The sequence below is a fragment of the Nannobrachium achirus genome, assembly GCF_963921795.1.
Source record: "Nannobrachium achirus genome assembly, chromosome: 11".
NCBI classification, from domain to species: Eukaryota; Metazoa; Chordata; class Actinopteri; order Myctophiformes; family Myctophidae; genus Nannobrachium; species Nannobrachium achirus.
The window spans coordinates 54,616,788-54,639,068 of NC_137820.1; the positions used below are offsets into that span (position 1 = coordinate 54,616,788).

A 22,281-nucleotide genomic window follows, 5' to 3' on the forward strand; every position below is an offset into this window, starting at 1 on the left:
CCCCGCTATAAGACATGAGCGTTTAACTGACAGCTGTAAACAAGGGGCAGTCCATTTCTACCAGTTAACGGATTAACTGAAGGTCCCTGAAGCCCAGAGGAAAAAGGAAGGAAGAAAGACAAACGTAGGGTAAGTGTAAAATGACTCAATTGTGTTTGTATTTATTCTTACGATAACCTTAAACATTGATATTGCTTTGAAGATTTATCTCAAGTCAGAGGATGTTGACAATGTTTTAAAAAGGCTATTTTGTCTTATGTCTGGTTCTAATTCTAATTGAGACATCATTACCATTCTAAAGTGAACATGCCACCGTTATAGGGATGCATAACGGTAGGCTACTTGTCAGTTGTCACTGCCACATGGAATGAATGATTGACATACAATGCAGGAGAAAACGCAACTTTTGTGTGGTGGCTGGTAGGCTACTGGTTTTCAAAATGCAGTTATTCTGTACTGGAGCCAGTCAATTCTGTACAGTATGTCAGTCAATTAAAATGTGAAGATATGGATTGAGGAACAGAACAGGGGGGGTTGATTCAAGAAAATGCAAGCGTCATTTAATAATTGCACAATTAGGCTACTAGGATTATGAACATAATGTTTTGTGGTCATAATGTTGCAATAATTTCTCAAAGGCAACAATGCAATGCTTATGAGTCAGACATGGTAATGGCTTTAACCCCATATGGTGGTGTGGATGGCTGGCTGTGGCCTTGATCCATCACACACGTGTTTGTTGCATACTGTAGTCTTTTGCTTGTGGCTGCAGAGAGCTTGCTTTTGAGATTAAGCTTAAGTTACTTAACTGTTCTCACTGGGTGCTGTTTTGACTTGTAACTCAAAACTGTGAAGATTGCAAGCTTTAAGGTTTCACAAGTGATGCTGTTCAATAGCATAGTAGCAGCATGTTCTGACATTGCACTGAGCAAACATAGCCCTCCAAGCACTGAGAAAAGAATGAATAACATTTATAAAATTGTCAATTTAGGCATTTAGCAGACGTTCTTAATTCAGAGCGATTTACAATATGTACCTTTTACAGTTTTGTTACATGCAGTTTATGTACATTGCAGTTTATGTACATTGCAGTGTTTGCAGAAGATATTTGAATATGTTAACCTATAATGACATGCCCAATTTAGAGGTACAGTAGCAGGGTTAAAGTGGTTAACTTGTTCTATCTTGTCCTCTTGTAGATGTGGATAAAAGCGGTACACAGGTGCAAAGCCTTGTGCCACTGTGGGCTGCTTCTGGCCACCCTGTGGCTGGCGTGTATCCAGGCAGTGCCTGTAGCTGTTGTTGATAAGACCAAAGTCACCACCGCCCCAGAGCACCTGGACCCCCCACAGCCTGCCGTGAGTATTTACTGTGTGGGGACCTTGATATGAGCCATGATCTCTAAATGGAGAATGATGTCCTAAAGCAGGGGTCTTCAACGTTTTCAGGCTAAGGACCCCTTAGTTGAGAGAGAGATGAAGCAGGGACCCACACAACCTTTTCATAGATTCCATATAGTTTCATCGTTTGACAGCACAATCATCAGTGTGTTTTGGATTCATGTCAATTTGTGTTTTCATTTAACCACTTGAACCGTCAATACTTAATAAATTTGACCTTTCACTCTGTACTTAGTCTGCTCTTTTTCCCCTCTACACCAAACCTCTTTGCTGAAAATAGCCGATCTACAAGCTCATTGTGAGCTAAGCTTGTAGATCTGCTATTTTTGGCTAAAGTTCTCAGAATATGGATGCTAGGGTTCAAGTGGTTAATATATCACACTAAGATTTGGAGGACCCCCGGTAGTAACAATGAGAACCCCCTAGGGGTCCCGGACCCCCTGTTGAAGACCCCTGTCCTAAAGAGCAATACAAACACCTGGTAGAAAAATGTTGTCAAATGTCATACTGCACAGTGCATAGCATACTGGTACCTCATAGAATATCATGGAAGGCCTCCAGCAATTCCTTTGCAAGTTTATCTAGTTTTAATGACATGGGATTGGTCCATCAAGAAAATACATTTGTACCGTATACCTTTGTTAATGTGTTTATTTAGGCAAATTAATTAGTGGGAGCATCTGCTTCCTGTATTAACTTGCATGTCCAACAGTCAATACTTTTAACAGAATCAATTAGTGGGAGCAGCTGCTTCATACAGTACATTTCCTTCAGCTTGCATGTACAGTATAATACTGTTAATCATGTGTATTAGTTGGAAGGGTTGCTTAATGCAGCTTGAATGTTCAAAACTCTTAACAAAAATAATTGTTAGGAGCCATTGTTCACCCTGCCAGCAAACATAAAATATTTCAGTTATCTTAAAGAGAATCTATGTTGGTCCAAAGAATTATATTTGATATACAAGGACGTGTGCTTTTATGCAGCAACTTGGCAAGCACATAAAAGTTTTCTTTTAATACATAGGGTTTCTTTTTTGCCTCAGAAAGAGGAAGCTTGCTTTCAGTTTGAAGCAGATCTTTACTCTTCAGTCTTCACTGGAAACAGAAGTCGGACAAAATGGCTCTACACAGCCCTTTCAAAGCACCTCTAGCAATCTGGTATTATCAGTGGTTTAGAAATGCCCCATCTTTGTTAAAGGTCCTACACCATGCATTTAAAAATAATTTATATAACACTGTTTGTGTCCCAAAAACGTTTTTGAAAAGGTTTGAGGCTAAATTACCACTCCTGAATACAGAGCCCCTGTCATTTCTGCCTGGCTTTCAGAGCATTTTCAGCTGCAGTACCACCTTGTCCTGAGTGGGAGGACTGCGCTATTGAGCCAGTTTTGGCCCCACACTCCTCCCCACCTCCTGCTCAGCAGGCCTGCCCACCCCTCCCCTCTCCCAGCTCCTCCTGCCTCCTTCTCAGGCCTGCCCACCCCTCCCCAACCCTCTCCCAGCTCCTCCTGCCTCCTTCTCAGGCCTTGTGACATCACAAATCTGACATTTCACAATCAGGACCGTTCTGAGACATGCTAACATAGATCTGCCCATAAACTGAGAAAGACACAATGGTCAGAAATAGGACTTTGTGAGGATAGAAGTTGCTGGTGGGACACCAAGAAAATACATAAAAATTGGAAAAATGAAAATTCATGGTGTAGGCCCTTTAATGACAACAACCTGCTGGGATTTGTGCTTCAGGACACAGGACTGCACTATGACCGTTACCTCAGAGAGGTCATCGACTTTCTGGAGAAAGACAAGCACTTTAGAGAAAAACTCCATGACACAGATATGGACGCCATCAAGGTAGGACCGATACTGCCACTGAGAGCAGTTATTCCATTGTTTATTATGTCTTCTATTCACAATAGAACCGCAACTAACGTCTATTTTTGAATATTTGATTAATCTGTGATTAATGAGTGTAAATGCATATGGTACAGTATAATATATGAGACATCACTAAGGCCCTATTTACACTGGCAGTCAAATCCAGCCTGAATCAGATCTGTGCCACATCCAGATTGGAATCCGATTGGTTTAAATGGTCACATGGTCACACAGAACCAAATAGATAGCAATCTGGATGTGACACACATAGACATAAAAAGGTAGGCGCCTCCTTCGGATGTGGGGCATCCGTCTTGGTTGATAGGCAACTTTTCCAAGAATGTATGGCTCCAGGTGTGGACGCTTCCGCGTGTGTCACAGAAGGGGACGTTCGGTTGAGTTGAAGTCCTGGAAAACATGCGCTGCGATTGGCCAGTCGTTTTTTTGAGTGGTAGCCTGCCCTCGACACTTACGCATTTCTGCCTATCAATTTTGACGGGTCTCTCAAATGAACTCCAGCGGTGGACGAGGTATCTAGATTTTTATATCTGTGGTGACACAGATCTGATTCAGGCTCGATTTGGCTGCCAGTGTAAATGGGGCCTAATGTGATTATTTCATTAATTTGATTCATTTGCTGTCGATCGATGTAATCAATTTCACCCCTATTTCTGAATAATAAGACAGGGGTTGACACTATGGAATGTCCTATTGCCCGTCCAGGGCAAGAAAATATAGTCAGGAAAGTGAACATGATCTTTGTGGAAATAGAACATGACCTGTACTTTTGAGACCTCAGTGTCAACCCCTGTAAGGTAGTTCTGTACTAATGGTAGTAGAACATGGTACACTCACACAGAGAAATCAGGAGTGTTATTCTAACTCTGAGAGTATAAACCCTTATGGGTCTGTTTTTTACTCTGTCAAAGTTAAATACATACTCCAGATTTTACTGTGTGCCTGCACTGCAAGGGTTAGGTGACCCTCTCTGTGTGTAGCTCAATTAGCAGCGCCTGGCATTAACAGGTTCAGGGGTTCAGTTGACGTTGGGACCAAACCGTTTTAAATGAATGACACCCTTGCCGTTGTACTGTATCATGAGGTGCTTCGGATAAAACTGTCCACCAAATGATATACAGTATGTTCTGTTTGTTTGTTTGTAGGACGGAAAGCTTGCCAAAGAGTTGGACTTTGTGGGCCACCATGTACGAACACAGCTAGATGAGTTGAAGAGACAGGAAGTCAGCAGACTGAGGATGCTGATCAAAGTCAAACATGACATGGAGGGAGGGGTCGGTATGTGGTCCATGCTAAATGCTGAAAGAAAATATATTTTTTCATGTCAAAATATATGTCAAAAAATCTTCCATGAGGGAACAAAAAGCTTGTGAATTCTTTATATTGAACTGTATAAAATGGTTCAAAGTACAGTAGAAAACTTTGGGGGGCATATATGAGAAGCTACAGTATAGCTCCCTTTTCAGTTCCATATTTTGTATTTTTTTGGGTCAACTAAATTCACAACAACTGAAAAGGCTGCCAGTTACAATACAGGCTGGGTGGTGAAATCATCAGCAATAAGGAAGTGACTAGGCTATTTAAGCTTTGGGCGGCTACGGCAGATGACAATCGTAACCGGAAATGAATAGCGCTCGATAGATAAACCTGCCGCCACCGCGGCCTTCTCTACAACGGCAGAAGCTACCTTTCCACGTAGCGTCTACAACGTCTGCTGCGTATAGACGCGTCGCCATGGGAACCAAAGTGTTCAGTAAAAGGGGTGGGACCCCGTCGCCGACGGCTGTTTGCTTAACGATTTGGACCACAGCGGTCATCGCAGCCGTAGTCCCGCCTCATGTTGCGGTAGTAGAAACGGGCTCCTGAAATTCCCTAATGTCAGGCACAAGAACATGGCAATGTACCAATACACCTTATCATACTAACAGCCATACTGAAGAGGATCCTTAAAGGGAATACCACTCATTTTCAACATTGAACTATGTCATTAATATACCTTAGAATTGTTGTGTGGAAATAAGAAAAAAAGTCCCCCCTTCATGTGATCAGTGACATCATGAAGATGTACTCTTTGGCTTTCAGAGTGTCACTGAAACTTTATATACTTTGTTGTACGTAATGTCAATAGCAGAAATAGCCGCTATCCACCTGTTTCCGCGAGAATTTACTGTAGCATTATTTGCAGGACACTTCCGGTTAACAGCAGACATACAGGCTCACATCGCGTCGCAGATGCAACCGCTGTGAGCTTGTAGATCACTCTCGGCTGCTGCGCCGGAAGCTGCCTGCACATTCTGCGCAATGCACGATGGGATGTTGGAAAGTTGTGGATATACAAGTTTAACGTTTGCCTATTTTTGCCAAATGTTCTTCTAGTTTATAGTCTATATTGATAGGGGGGGGAAAGTAAACTCAAGAAGGCTTATGCAAGCAAGCTAGAAAAGACACCGTTAAGGAACAAATAATAACAGGAAGGAAGGAAAGGAGTTGTAAAAAGAGAAGAAAGGGGATGGAAAGTAAGAAAGTGAGAAAGAAAGAAAAATGCTGAGAATTAGGCTCTGCCAAATCCGATTTTTGGCCTATCTGGATTGGAATGAAATTAGTTTTATTAAGGCTTAACACCAAAACAACACATGGAAAGTGGTATGAAATGGGATTCAAGGAGAGACAGCCGCTGATACGAACGACCTACGGCCTGGTCGCGACCTAGGCCACGACCTGGAGGTCGTAGGTCCCGGTTCTGGAGGTCGTAGTTCGCGGTACATACTTGTTAGGTCGCGGCCGGTCTAGTTTCGCGACCCCCGGCCGTGGTTGCGCCACCTCGGTCGTCCCCGGGCCGTCTTTTTGCAGAATATTCTAGAGCAGCAGCGCTATTCAACCTTTTGAAGCTTGTGATTGGCTGAACCGGAGGTAGGAAGCGCTCCATTGTAGTCACTTGGACCGCGCGAGGTGCACCAAAACCTATCCTTAACCCTAACCCCAACTCTAACTCTAACCCTAACCTTAACCCTAACCCCAACTCTAACCCTAACCCTAACCCTAACCCTAACCCTAACCCTAACCTGCCGACACTGAGCTAACCTGCCGACGCTGTTGAAAACGAGCGCTCCTTCCCTTAGCAAGCGTAGAGTTTCTAAACTCGCGTCCCTTCCCTTAGCAAGCGTAGAGTTTCGATCGCGGCGCTCCTTCCCTTAGCAAGCGTAGAGTTTCTAAACTCGCGTCCCTTCCCTTAGCAAGCGTAGAGTTTCGATCGCGGACTTCCCAGGTCGCTGAATTACGACCGAGATCGCGCAAAACCTCCAGAACCGGGACCTACGACCTCCAAGTCGTGGCCTAAGTCGCGACCAGGCCGTAGGTCGTTTGTATCAGCGGCTCTTGCTGGAGACAAGTCTGATTTCCAGTGATGTCTCATTCTGGATAGTCAGAGGCTGAAGCTTGATTTATACTTTGCATCCCTCTGATTCTTTTACACGTTGTGAGCCTGTCGATTGGCTATTTTCTGCTATGTCTGAATATACACTTCCAATCTAATAACTTGCAAATAATAGTGTGGACACAGTTAGTTCTAAAGATTATATTTGAGAAACAGGTGGGATTTGCCGCAGTCTGAACAAAGCCTTATATACAGTGCAAGGAAAGTTGTGCAAGTAAGCCAGAGACTTTGGAGACTGAACAGATTACTAGCTAACATGTACATGTAACATTGCCTATGGTAGTAGATTATTCTGTTATCAAAGCAAAGTTGATCCAATTTCTATTAGTTGTGTGCCCATTTTTTGTCATGCAGTGTGGCGTGTTTTAGTGAAGCACCTTGATATGGAAGAGCCTTGATGAGAGCAGTGATGACGCATTAATAATTATATTTAGCCATAAGTCTGCGACTCTATTGGATTCCATCATCTTTAATATCATTGCTTTTATCAGTGTGTTCCCTCAGAATGCATGTGCCTTTTCAGAAATACCTGTTGCATACAGGTACATACATGCTGTACATGGGAGCTGCCCAGTGCAACCACATTCTTCAGATGTTGGTCACAGGACAGAGTGGACGCTGTAACCCTACAACCACAGTCTTCTGCTTTTGGTTCCTTGGAAGCTGCCCAGCACAACCAAAGCCATCTGCTGTTGGCTGCTGGGAGCTGCCCAGCACAAGCACAGTCTACCATTATCATATATATATATTTTTTTTTTATATATATCTTTATTCATGTCACATATGTTTCAACAGTATACATTAAACCAGTCAATATTGCAAAGACATTTTTTTTTCTTTTTTTCCCCCTTTCCCCAACCCTCCCCCCATATTGCTATCTTTAATCACTCCTTGAAAAATAATAAAGAGAAAATAATAATAAATAGAAAACAATAGATCAGCGTACACATTATACATGACAGTAAGGAAAAAGTTACACAAACAAGGTTAAGTACAGTAAATTAAAAGGAAAAAATAAATAAATAAAACATTGGAATTAAGTCTTCTAGAAATCATCGTTGTACTATTTACACAGATCAAGTCGATAGAGTGCTAACAGACATCATCCTTCTCAATTATGTATATTATTACAAGTTGCCCCGTCAGGTGGCCATTGAATATTCTGGGTTATACAGTGTTGGTCAATCTAAAGGCCACTTTTAACCGCACAGATTCGTCGACGATTCGGCGGCGGAAGGCGGTGGATAGCGTCGGTTGCCGAACGGGAGCTCATCGTCAGGTTTTCGGCAGCGGGTCGGGAACCTTATCGACCGAAAACTGGGAAACTGGACTTGCCCGGTTTTGTTGAGTCGGTCCCTTGACGGTCGGCAGTGAAATGAGCCAACGAGAGCGGATAAAAGACAACACACAATCCGCTGGTAGCTATCTGTTTGGCATACTGTTTCCACACAGTCACAGAGGACACCGAGACAACACACTACACATAACTGAATAAAGTGGGCGCGAGTGAACTGCCTAGCGCGATGTAGAAGTTGCCCAATTGCTACGCTTAGAAAGGTGCTTGATTGTATAATATCCACGTTTCAACTGGGTCCAGTTTGGTTATCTAGATTACCTCCTCTTTCAGCTGTGAAAAGCTGGATGTGTGCTTCAGCGTATGACGGTGCGTGTCGAGCATAGCAGACATACAAGCTCACAACGCTTCAAGTTCCGACATGTTGTGAGCTTGTAGCTCTGATATTTTCAATGCGCGACGTCACACGGAGGCAGAACGCTGAAGCAGCAACAAGATGTTGTGAAAGTGTCAGATCATGATACAATTTTAAATGATTATGATTGGTTTTAAAGGTTGTTCTACACTTCTACTTTATCCAAATAATAATATAAATAATAGGCTTAATAACAGCATTTTCCGACAGCGACGGCATGCAGGGACGATCAAGTATGGAGTGAAAATAGCCTTTCAGACTACTGCCACCTCCTGGTTTGGAATGGTATTTCATGCTATATCTCCCCGCATGCGCACAACTGCATACAGTAAGTACAGTCGGCATACAGTCGGCAGACAAAGTTCTGTGCAGTTCTTTGCAAGTTCTTTGCAGTTCTTTGCAGTCCTTTGCAAGTTCTTTGCAGTCCTTTGCAGACTTTTTGGTGTGGAGAGGCCTTAATGCAAGTTTCCTCAGACCCTCAAAGTATGTGATGAGTGGTTGCCAGGTTGAGAAAAATCTTTCTACCGATCCCCTCAGTGTGAATTTTATTTTTTCCAACCATTATCATATATTTTAGAGGCAGTGCATCTTTGCCAGGGACTGTAATGTGCAACTGAAACCGAGTGGTGCTTATTTTGCATTTACATAAACATCAGCCAGTGTACAGTACACTGTCACTCATGGCATAATGCAAAGCAAATTGAAAATCTACTGTATGAAATGGTCTCCTCACTGACACACCTCTGTCTTCCAGACAAAGCTATGGACCACAAGGCTTTGATGAGACAGTTTGAGTACCTCAACCACAAGAATCCACACACCTTTGAGGTGGAGGACCTGGATCGCCTCATCAAATCGGTATGGACTGTTGATGGTTTTCTACTGTAATTCATTCATTAAATATTTAATGCACGGTAAACTTTGACCTTTGGTGGTCCCAAGAGTCCCAATAAGAACGATTGTTCAATTTAACAATTTAAACTATTAATACTTTTGGTTCAAAATGGTTTGTGGCACTGCTTCTGGAACTGCAATCATGTAGTTAGCGAGGGGCCTGGGGTTAAAATGTATCTTGTGTCCCATGAGCCTTTGCGTGAAAGTTGGGCATCGCTCACTTCCTGTTCCTTTTGTGAGGCCCCGCCGAGCGAGCGGCATCGATCGGGGGGGAAATCTCGCTCTTTCGAATGACAGTCATTTCGACAAAGGAGCGTCGGGAGGGAGCGACTCACCCCACGGAGGTTAGGTTTAGGGTAAGGGTTAGAGTTGGGTGTCGAAAAAGATGACACGTAGTAACAGCGAAACGCTCCAGCGATCGAGTCGCCGGGCTGAGTGGTTCGAAGGTCGCATGAGCCGACTCAGCACAGTTGGAGTTACATATCGTCGTTGTCGGGTGGAAACCTTGTATCTCCAAGTTTCAAATTTGTACATTCTTTCGCAAAGTAAAGCCCTGCTTCATCATACAAGGCCGTCACACAAAAGTAGTGAAAACAGCAGATCTACAAGCACACAACGCCTCGTGGTGCGAGGCGTTGTGTGCTTGTAGATCGGCTGTTTTCACTAGTTTAAATCATTATTAAAATGATAAATAAACGGTTTTGGACATACAAGGTTTTCACCCGACAACGACGATATACTGGGGGACACAATAGTAAATATTGTCCTGAGGACTGCTTCTGCGTCCCAATGCGGCTCAAAGGGACTTCAGCCAATCACACGCTGGCTGGGTGGGGTTTGTCAAAATGCGGCTTCATATTGATATGATGCGTTTCATTCTGACTTGTTGCTGCTGCTACTGTGAGCCTGTGACACCTGAATCTCTGCATGGTGATTACATGATGCTTGTTGAGTGATTTGAATCAGCTGTGTAGAGGAAGTGAAGCCCACATTAATACATCCCCTTTTCCAGAGTAAGCTTGTTGGGAAACGTGTGGATACTATTACTGTTCTGCCAAACTGCTACAAACAATGAAGAGATCCATTTTGTGCTGACTCATTTAAGAGAAAAACAAACACCCCAAGAGGGAGGGCGAGTGCCAAAGTGCGGCCTGCACCCCAAAGCGTTCTACCATCAAACCACACTAACTGTTCAAACAGCACACATGGCTGAACAGGTTTGTGCTATCACAGCATACAGGCCATGTCAAGAGATACTTGCATTTACACTTTCCTGAGTAGACTACACTTTCCTGAGTAGACTACACTCAGTCTGTCTATTAATGCTCTGGAATTGATTAAGCTGAGCAGTAATGCTTGCGTTAACTCTGTAGTAGTTAACATTCGAGCGGTGCTAACAGTTCCAAACGTGTAATGCCCATTGAATGACATAAGAGACTGACACAATATGTCCATATGTGGGCATTCCCAGATAATATTGATGACATCAGGGATCTCCATATATGGGCATAAAAGGGACAAGGACAGAATTCATTTGCAAGTGTGGTTGCCGTGACGTGAGTCACACTTGCAAATGAATTCTGTCTTGGCCATATATGGAGCATGACATGAGGCGTGACTTACGGACTGACTGACTGACTGACTGACTGACTCACAACTACACATGACATGACGTCACATGCTCACTTCACACACTTCAGATTTTTCTATACAATACATGTTCTCCAAAAACACTTCAATAGGTTATTTTTAATGAAGTGGTTATAAAATGTGGAATGATTCTGTATTCTGATCGCCGATCCTGAATATGTGTTTCCTTCTGCCATTTTACCCTGTATGAATAAATGTTGGATTGTTCCGTCTGTCAGTTCTGTTAACCAGACCGGCCCCTTTCACTTGTAGATGTGTTAATACATGGAGGCACTGAGGTGATCAGAACTATTTTTCCTTTGTTGAAGAAGGATGGCTTGCCCAAGGTAACTTCCCAATCAGCTGTGACAGTGTAGTGACATGGGGAAATTACATATGGGGACATTGCCTGTGAGCTAAACTGGAAAAACAAACAGGGATATTTGCTTAATGGTGGAATGACCCTCCTTGTTTGCTTGATTCTTGTATCCCTCTGCATGCCCCTCCGATCTCTGTTGCTAAGTGAATGGAATTATACTGTAGTGTGGGTTTAATCTTTAAGCTTCTATCTTTCTCATGCAATGGTCAGCATGGTTGGTTGACTAAAACATAGTGGCCTTACTATTGCAACAGGCACATTAGCTTTTACAGTGAGATTGCCTGTACAAAAAAGCTCCTGGAAGAATCGTTGAACTGTCAGTAAACAGCCTACGGTACTTTATACAAAGCATTGGGCTGAAGCTAGGATTATGTTACTCTCCCTCTATATCACTGGTTCTCAAGCATTGTCATGTCAAGGACACACAAATTGATTTATAATACGATATGTATTAGGCAACAGACCTCCATTTGAAAGGAGTTTGTGCCAGGGATAGATCATTTGTCAAGATCTTTCAATACGTTTCTGAAACTTTCAAAAGAAAGAAAAAAAAGCTCACAACATGTCACATCGTGACATCGTTTAAGTGTTTAAACTGTTCCTCATTTTGTTTGGGACATCCTCCCTCAAGCAACCACTGCTTTATACTGTATGTCAGAGTCTCAGTTAAAACTCAGGCAAGCTTTAAGTAACCCCCCATACTGGACATCAAGTATCATTAAAACTGTTCAGCTGATAATAACCAGAGAGACATAAAGATGACTATTAACAATCTTTCCAGCAAAAAAAGCTCTTTTCATTGTGGGATGGGCCGGGAGAATAACATGAAGATAGCCATCGCCCCAGCTGGGTTCATGAAATAGAAACGTGAGGAATGATCAAAGATCACACAACCAAATCTTATTAAGAGATGTGTCGGTCTTCTTCACTACCCACTCTCTCAGCCAAAGGGACATAATTTCCATTGCCTGAATTAACCACAAAGAGCATGTTTCTAATTAAAAAGCATTAGAGTGTAGTCTCGCTCCCACCTGTGTTTTCTACATTAATATTCTGTAGACAGGAATGTTCACGATGCCTTATTTATAGTTAGTTGTATGATGATGTCCTGTGCTTAAAATGGCAAATATACAAGACCTACAAGCGTCATGGGACACATTGTGAGCTTGTAGATTTGCTATTTCTGGCATGGTACATACACCTTGACATTTATTGACTGGGACTCTGGGAGGCTGTTTGCTTTTGCCCTTGCGCTCCTTGGTTGCTTCTAAAATTGATGATTGGGCAGAATGGGCACTTACATTTTGCTGTGCTGCACTGATAGCAGCGTGGGCCTTCCTATTTGTTCTTAACTTCATAGGTAAGACTACTAACAAAACCAGCTTAATGATCTGCAGAGCATGTCATCATCCCCTGTTGCTATCATTTATCTCTGCAAAGCATTGACCACTAACTAAAGCCCCACCCCGAAGTCCATCTTGATCTTTTGTGTGTTCTGTGTGTGTGTGTGTGTGTGTGTGTGTGTGTGTGTGTGTGTGTGTGTGTGTGTGTGTGTGTGTGTGTGTGTAGGCCACCAGTGACCTGGAGAACTACGACAAGGACCGCCACGATGATTTCAAGAAGTACGAGATGGTGAAGGAGCACCACAGGAGAGAGAGGCTCAAGAACATGGACGAGGAGCACCGCAAGAACGAGGAGATGCATTACGAGGAGCTGAAGAAGAAACATGCAGAACACCCCAAAGTCCACCACCCTGTGAGACATGCACACACACACACACACACACACACACACACACACACACACACACACACACACACACATGCACATGCACACACATGGACGCATGCACAGGTTGGTGCAGGGGTTTCTCCGCCGCAATAATGCACATTATAAAACTCTTTTGATAAACTCGTATATACATTTACCATTTACACACGCGCACGCACACCTGGTCACACTTAGTTTAGATTGTGTAAGGGTGGATATGTTGGATATGTAATATTTAACACCATCGTTCCAACTGCCATTTATTGGGCATTCAGCCCAGCGATGCTAATGATAAGTAAAATAAAATAGAAAGATGGACTTCTGAGAAATTGCAAGTGTGGTTGCCCTGATGCGAGTCACAATGAATCAGCCGGGAAATGTATTCCGTCTTACCATTTGTCCCTTTCATGCCCATATATGGATATCTCTGTATCTGTCAGTCCTTGTCCCTATATGTGCTAACCATTCCGTCCTTGTCCCTTTTATGCCCATATATGGAGATCCCTGATGTCATCAATATTAAGCCCATAATCTTGGAATGCCCATAATATATGGACATACTGTGTCAGTCTTATGTGGTCTATGACGTCAGACATATATGATGTCTGTCATCTCCAAATTAGGGAAAAGTAAAATTTTTGCATTTTCCCATTCAAGTCAATGGAGAAAATGTATTCACAAATAAATGTATATAAATTAAACGTTAATTATAACATATCTCTTAGCAAAATGCAAGCAGACGAGTCCCGATGAAGCCCGTCGATTTGACATGTGGCAAAACTGTGGGAGGAGTAGCGTGTAAAAATAAAGTTTATCCGGAAAGATGGAAAGAAAGAAAGAATAGTCTGGTTGCCCTGTTAAGTACCATGCATAGTAGTACATAAGAACCGCAGGAATACATAAGCAACGGAGGGTGAGTTAAATTTCGTCCGGTTTGTCCGGTCTGTCTCCCACGCCTCCGTACTCCGGATGATTTATCTCCGTATACGGACCCTTACGGACAGCTCCCAACTGGACGGACTGAACGTACAAGATGTATCCGTAGAAGAAGTACCCACGGCCACCGTTATAAAACATAGGCGCAGTTGTGATGAAATTAACTCTGCTCTAACAGCGGTTCTCAAACTGTGTGTCCCAATAATAAATTATATTTTATCAAGAAACGGAAAAGGTCGCACAACCACTTGAAGAGGACGCCTCGACCTCTCTCTCTCTCTCTCTCTCTCTCTCTCTCTCTCTCTCTCTCTCTCTCTCTCTCACACACACACACACACCGCAACAACATTCATCAGCACAGACAGCGAGGCACAAGTCACAAGAAGAGATGATGATGCGGCTCATTTATTACTTGGATTATGTTCAATATATGAGCGGGTGTGTACGTGTGTTTTGTTATAATTACTCCGGGTCCGCATCCATGTGTTTAAATTTGTACCCTCGCGGAGTTGCATTTACCGCGATAACGTTGCTGAGTGCTGACAGTCAGCAGAACGAGTCCAGACTCCAGACTGTTACCACTTATTATTTATACCAAACATCACGGCGGGTCCAAAATCTGTGGTTCTACATATTTTGGCTAAATGCTAAGGTTTTTACACGTGTGAGAACCACCTTCATGTGGCGCGCGGCCAAAACGGGAGCAGAATTGGAGCGGAGAGCGGGTCGGAACATAAATAACGTGCATGTCTACTATGCATGGCGACGCGATTACCGTACGTAGTTCCTCACCCAAAACGTACACAAAATCAACCATACGTAACTATAAATGGCCCTTTAGGGAAATCACACTAAACAGTATATGAAATTTGGATAGGTAAAAACATTCCTTGAAATGTGTGTGTGTGTGTGTGTGTGTGTGTGTGTGTGTGTGTGTGTGTGTGTGTGTGTGTGTGTGTGTGTGTGTGTGTGTGTGTGTGTGTGTGTGTGTGTGTGTGTAGGGCAGTAAGGACCAGCTGAAGGAGGTATGGGAGGAGACAGACAAATTGGACCCAAAGGACTTTGACGCAAAGACCTTCTTCAATCTCCACGGTAACCAAGTATGGATGAAATGATAGCTAATACACGAAGAGTAAATCTTGGGAACATATAGCATAATGTAAATATAAACCTGGAGGTGTAAGGCAGCATATTTAGATCTACATCTCTCACTGTGACAATTTTAATGTATGGTTATTTCTTTACTTTACTGGAGTACTTCCAATTTTCAATAATTTTACTTCAAAATATTGTACTTTTACACCACTACAATTATTTGAAAACTTTAGTTACTGGTTACTTTGTAGATTTGTATTATTATTACAAAACCATTTCAGACCTATATATTCTTTGGCAATTTGAAAAAGCCATTGCTCTACATGTAAAGTGTCTTGAAACAACTTGTGATTACTGATTATATGATAATATTTTATTATGTCTTAATAAAACATTAATCGGACATTTGGCCTTGACCTTTTGGACCCAAACGTGAATCATCTCTTCTGGGCAACCCATTGATCATATCCCTCCTCTCATGTTATTAATGATAACAGAATGTGCAGAGTGACACCATTTGATGGTACAGTGGGGACATCACAGACGGCAAAGAATTACTTGATTGAATGCTCCAAGAGGAAACTAATGTGGCAAACCTCTGAGAGATGACCTGTTTATGTAATTATTTACTTTGACTTGTCCGACCCGAAAGTTATCTTACTGATCCTAGACACGCAGACAAACACACAGACAGGGGCGATTACAGTAACCTGCCATGCATTGCTGAAAGCAGTGTGATTGTACATAATAATGGAGATGAATCTGGTCTTTAAAGCCATCTGTTATTATTATTATTTTATTTTTTGCAGACACCAATGGAGATGGCTTCTTCGATGAACAGGAACTGGAGGCTCTCTTCACTAAAGAGGTGAAAACGGTGCATGTTTACCAGGTCTGGTTTTATATGCATCAGTCTACAATGGGACTGAAGAAGTGTGTGTGTGTGTGTGTGTGTGTGTGTGTGTGTGTGTGTGTGTGTGTGTGTGTGTGTGTGTGCACGTGCGTGTGTGTGTTTCAGCTGGAGAAGGTGTATGACCCCAACCGTGAGGAGGATGACATGGTAGAGATGGAGGAAGAGAGGCTGCGTATGAGAGAACACGTTTTCAACGAGGTCAGTGACACTCTCAGTGGCACTGTCTCACCGTCATAACTGTACTGTATGGACACACCTTCATGTGTCATCCAAGTTTTGATTCTTTTTTTCAAAGATCGTAAACATTTGTGCAAGTCTTTTGAATATTTTCTTTTTTTTTTACCAACGTGGCATATCTCCATGTTGATATTTTATTTTACACGGTACTTCACCTTAGTGGATGCAATAGCATTAATAACTTTTGTAATTGTAGAATTTAAATGATCTATAAGTCCATGACCGAGGCCCAAGTGTGGGTGGGTGGGTGGGTGTGGTAGAGAAAGTCAGAATAAATATTTCATTGATGAAGAACATAGATCCTCTCCCTCTAGGCTCTGATTACTCTCTTGTTTTAACCAAAGCTCTCTTCAGGTGGCGGCATTGGCTGCTTCTCTCAAAGGTCTTTGCCACTCTTATCTGCTCCTTTCCACTTGCTCTTGTCAACAGATGGGTGACACAGGAAGTAAAACATATGTTAGAGAAAAATATTTACTCCTGATTTGAAGTCCATCTTCCGTAAAAAGATGTTTGCGTTAAGGTGGCTTTTCACCAAACAGACTACAGGAGACTCCTTCTGTCTGTACACAGACTGCAAAGAAAAGACTAAGCACAGCTCTTTCTTATCAAAGCACTCTCCACTCTCCTTTTTTTTTTATGTACCGACATCCATGTTTCCATGTGTGTCCATGTCCAGGTGGACACCAACAAAGACAGGCTGATATCCAGGGAGGAATTCATGGCTGCCACCCAAAAGAAGGAGTTCCAGGAGGAAGCGCCCTGGGAGGTGAGATAACCAAACGCTAAACACTACCCATTATTTTATGCTTTAAAGAGGGGGTGCCATGATTCCCCCCCCCCCCCTCTAAAACATGATTGTCAGGTATTATGATTATACTAGGAGGAAGATTTTTTCCAAAAAAGTATACAGAAAGAGTTAAAATTGGGTTTTTATGTGGCCACACCCCCAGTTCATTAAGTATGCATGGATGGCATGGTGGGTGGTGACCCAGCTGATATAGCCACACCCCACAGTGTTGGGTGAATGGCAATTGGGGAGGAGTTGATACTGTGACACACTTAGTATCTGTGTTTTTTAACTGACACTTTTGACCACAAGGGGCAGCCTCCAAGAGAAAACAAACAAATACTAAGAGAATACATCATTTCTCAAAAAAAACACATCAGGGGGTCTAATGAAGTACTTTCAACCTCCTAGACACATGAAAAACAGAAAAAGTACAAAACTATGGCACCACCTCTTTAACTATTAAAAAATAGCAGATATACAAGCTCACAGCGCGGCACCGAGTGCCGCGCTGCGAGCTTGTAGATCTGCTATTTTTGAAAAATCGTGAAAATTAGAATTTTGACCCGATTTTATAAGTGTCTTTTGAATCCTTCTAAGATTTTTTGAAAAACCCTATGTTTCTATGTCAGCAATCTGGCTATAGCCATCGTCAAAGAAAAGGTCCTTTTCGCTTAACTGGAGCTCAGTTAGTCTGTTCTTGACTGAGAGACTATCATGTCAGTGGTTCTCAAACCTTTTCATGTGAAGGACCCCCAAAATGATATTTATTTGGCCACGGACTCCTATCTCAAAATATTTAGTTCCAGGGACCCCCCAGAAGCAAAATTTGAGTTACAAACGTTCGCTTTGAAAATTCATATATTCAAAGATTTGCACACATTTTCACAACTTTTTCAAAAATAGCAGATCTACAAGCTCGCAGCGCGGCACTCGGTGCCGCGCTGTGAGCTTGTATATCTGCTATTTTTCAATAGTTAAAGCATTAAATAATTCTAGGCCTAAATGGGTTAATTTATAAACTGTCTTCTTCTTTTGGCCAACTATCCCTGTATGATGGACAGGTGGTGTGCTCATCATATGGAACACGTTAGACAATTATCATGTACTGTAAGAGAGGTGAATACTAGGAATGGAAGGAAAACATAACACAATTATATCTCCTCTCCTCTTCCCCTGGCTCCTCTTCTCTCCTGTCGCTTCTTTCCCTTGGATGCTAAAATATAAAATTCCCCTAGACCTTGGAGCAGCAGAACCCTGTGTACACAGAGGAAGAGATGAGGGAGTATGAGGAGCAGTTGGCACGGGAGGAGAGCGAGTTGCAGCGCAAAACAGAGGAGCTGCAGAAACAGAAGGATGAGCTGCAACGACAGCAGGAAACGCTCGACTCCGAGAAGAGGGACCTGCAGCAGGTAAACCTGCACCTGGAATCCAACACAATCTACAAATACGTCAATTTTGTACACCTTTTCCTGTCCCCAGAGCTACACATCCGTATATCCTTAGAATTCATAATTATTCAATAATATATTTCAATAAATTGTATAAAATAAAGTAGGTATTTTTCAATTGGAGATACATTCCCCAGCGCAAACTTCTGTTAGACACAAATTAAAGTTTCAAAATAAAAATTCATATTAACACATTCCCCGCCATTTAACAATACCTTCGTACTCTCCCCTGCCTCTGTCTCCATAGACTTCCATGTAATTCATAGTGCACGGATCATGCACACCCATGCCTAGATAATGCACCACGTGTCTGCACATTGCTCACAGCTTTCAAACAAAAAAATCCGAATGGAAATCCGTTCAGGCATTCATGAGATAGCAGCCATTATGTTTTCCTAAAATGTAAACAAAGATGGCTGCCATGTTTGAAAGATGGGGTTGCTATGGGGGTTAAACATGCAATTTCGCGATTGCTATCATGCCTACTAAAGTTTTTGGGGTCCAAACATTTTTTGATTTTTTTTTTTTTTTTTTTTTTTTTTTTTCTCGGGATTATCGGGCCTGGCGGGGAAAGACATTGAAATAATCTCGGGACTATCGGGCCTGGCATGCAATGATTAATGGCAATTAATGTTAATAAAGTAGTTAGAAAACCCCAGCAAGCACGGTCAGGACCTGGACCAATCAGTGACGTCTCAATTGGGGCCAGATCGAGTCAAACCATATAGTCAGATCTGACCTAGAATATCACCTGATTCCAACCAACATAAATCCTGCCCACAAAAACAGATGTCCTGGATTAATCAGAGAGGGTCCAATCGAGGCCAGACAAATATAACTAGTCAGATATGTCCCAGAATATAACCTTACATGCTCATATTTCAACTAACATTACAAACAATAACAATAATCCTATAGTCCATATGACGTCCTGATAATGACGTCAAGATCATCCCCATATGGGCTGAGATCTGGCCTAGTTCTGAACGTTAGTTCTGAACGTCACCAGAGTCACCGGAGGACGTTATCATAACGTCATCATGACGTCATTTGGCTTGCAGGGTCAGGTCGAGCCACCGGGGGGGTGGGACTATATTTAGTTTGAAGATCTGTTCTTGTCAGCAAGCGACATGTTCATACTATAGTTAGGCTTTATAATGCCATTCTTCATCTTTTTCCCTCAGGCAGTACAAGATATGGAGAAATTGAAATCTGAAAATGCACAAAATCCACCTGGGGTTAAAGGACAACATCCACCTGGGGTTAAAGGTCAGTATCGGTTCTTGCTAATGAGGATGATTCAACAGTGTGTGACTTTCACCATCACTTACTTTCATTCACTGGCATTCAAGATGACAATGACACGGTTGGCATTCAGTCATATGTTCTATATTGAGAGAGCTTTCTGATATACCCTCTGGTCTTAAATGTTTTAGTCAGTGGTGATATGTTTTATCTCTGCTTCTTGTCAGACTGATGAATTATATACATGCATTTCCTTTTGGAAAATGTAAACTGTCTTATATGAGATATTCATGTTTGATTATATCAATTTAACAATATATATTGTTATTTATTTTAGAAATGTAAAAATCACACCCAGAGTGTGAAGTGAGCGGTGCCTTTGAGCAGTCCATTTCATTAAGCTATATATATGAATTCTTATGTTGTCCATTCATTTCAAGTGTTGGAGCTGTCAAGGCTCAACAGCGCCACTTGGGTCACCCAGCGGTATTGCAGCTGTTGAGGCCATCCTCATACATACACAGTTACACACTGAGGAACCGCCCACAAATATATATACGCTGATAATGGCTATTTTTCTGCTATTTGTCATACAAAGTATATATATAGGGCTTACATGGTATATTAATTAATTGCTTGGCCCTCCCATGGCACATAATCAGGCAGGCACCCAACTTGCATTCAGGATAATGTGGGTATTTTTCCCTTCTCTGTTCTGTGTAGAGCCCGCAGGCCAAAAAGCCCCAGCTATACCGGGAAGCAGTCAGCCTATGTCTCCTGATCACCAGCAACCAAACGCACCAGTGTCTGTACACTCTTAGCAGGTCCTGTATGTGGATGGATGTGTGTGTGTGTGTGTGTGTGTGTGTGTGCGCGCGCACACACGTGTGTGTGTGTGTGTGTGTGTGTGTGTGTTTACAGGGCATGAGTGTGTTGTTTGAGAGGGTATACAGTACATTCCCAAGTTCCTCTTCATACTGTACCATTCTCCAGCTCACCAATGCAGTTACATAATCAAGAGTTGAAATTATCTCCGGTCCATTCCCCACCAATAGCTTTTTTTGTTGTCATTGTTCCTTTTTCGTCCCCAACAGGGGATCTGTAATCTGTTTGTGTTGTGTTTACTTTTAATATGCCCCAGCCTAGAGCTTCTATTCACTGTTGGAGAGATTGGTATTTCTGTTTGTGTACTGTACAGTATAGAATTTATGTTTTTCTCACCAGAAGTGTCTTGTTAACGGGTATGTAAGAAAGAAACCTAAAGAGGTAAATATTTAACGAAAAAACAGAATTGTGCATGCTGTTCACTTGTACCGTAGGCTATGTCTTAATAGGTACATTTCAGCCACAAGACATTCAATCAGGCAAGAGTTCAGGCTTCAGACCAAAAATGTAGCCCAAAACACAAGTGAACACTGTGCGTGAATTAAAACTTGATTAATGTTAGCCATGTGACTGCAGAAATAATGCACTGCAGCTAGGTTCTGAATGAAAAAGCACTATACTCATGTCGTTACAGAAGTTTGGCACCTATTCATAAAACAAGTAATGCTGAATTCATAAAATAAATGAAAATATATTTTGACCACATTTCTTAAGCCATTGATTTACATTTGATCACGGTCGTGGTCATTTTTTTCTTCTTTGCATATTGATGCTGACAGTAAATTAAAATACTCCCAAGTCCCAAATAGTTCAAATTAATTTGTACCCACTGTACTACTGTTCATTCCTTTGCTAAAGTTTCCCTTGTGTAGCACACATTTTGTCAAAGTGGGGGGGCCACCAGCAGCCAGTGTTAATGGAAAAATAAATTCAATGAATATGTTTATTGTGCCAGTTTTAACTTTCAACCTGGTGTCTGTCAGGTCTATCTACAAGCTCACAACAGGTCGTGATGTGATGCATTGTGTCCTTGTAGATGCTTTTTTTAAAGCCTTGCCTTGTCAGCATTTATTTGGAAGTGGAGTGATGAAGATACAATATATGGGTTTACAGCCAAATCCAGACCTTATTTGAATGTTTTATTTAATGAGTGTATGGGTTCAGAAGCAGCTATGTGTGTTCATGAAAGTATGTATAGTATGTGTTCTTGACTCATTTGGAGTTCAGTTCAGTTCAGTTCATTAATTTATGTGGGTGGTGGTGGGCCCACATATGGTCACATTATTATAAGGAGCCTCTGTGAGTTCCCCAGCAGGAACCCCTTGGATCCTTCATAGGTTACAGCAGAAAAGTTGCATTTATTTGTCTTGATAAAATTCAATTGCAATATTCAATACTTTGATTAATTTTTAAAACTCCAATATGACATTGCTCTTGCAGAGCAGTTCATCTACACCCCCAGAACTTGCGGCGTGACAAATCCATAATGCTGTATATGGTTTGAATGAAGATATTAAAAGATGACAATGAGACTGCATGATGGATTCTTCTGTCTTTTATCATACATGAGCTACAGGCTCATACATGCATTTATAATGTCACGTTTATAAAGAATCACTT

General features: G+C 42.0%; 1 protein-coding gene across 1 annotated transcript; it reads left to right on the forward strand.

The window, feature by feature from the left end:
- On the forward strand, nt 1-22,198 carry LOC308294676 (nucleobindin-2-like). Its single transcript, XM_080737455.1, has 13 exons — nt 1-129; nt 1,200-1,358; nt 3,149-3,256; nt 4,444-4,576; nt 9,195-9,298; nt 12,912-13,097; nt 15,050-15,140; nt 15,953-16,011; nt 16,162-16,254; nt 16,970-17,059; nt 18,319-18,492; nt 19,716-19,800; nt 20,500-22,198. The coding sequence occupies exons 2-13, from the start codon at nt 1,200-1,202 to the stop codon at nt 20,595-20,597; spliced, it is 1,380 nt and encodes a 459-aa protein (XP_080593581.1). The 5' UTR covers nt 1-129; the 3' UTR covers nt 20,598-22,198.
- Nucleotides 22,199-22,281: the final 83 nt, after the last annotated feature.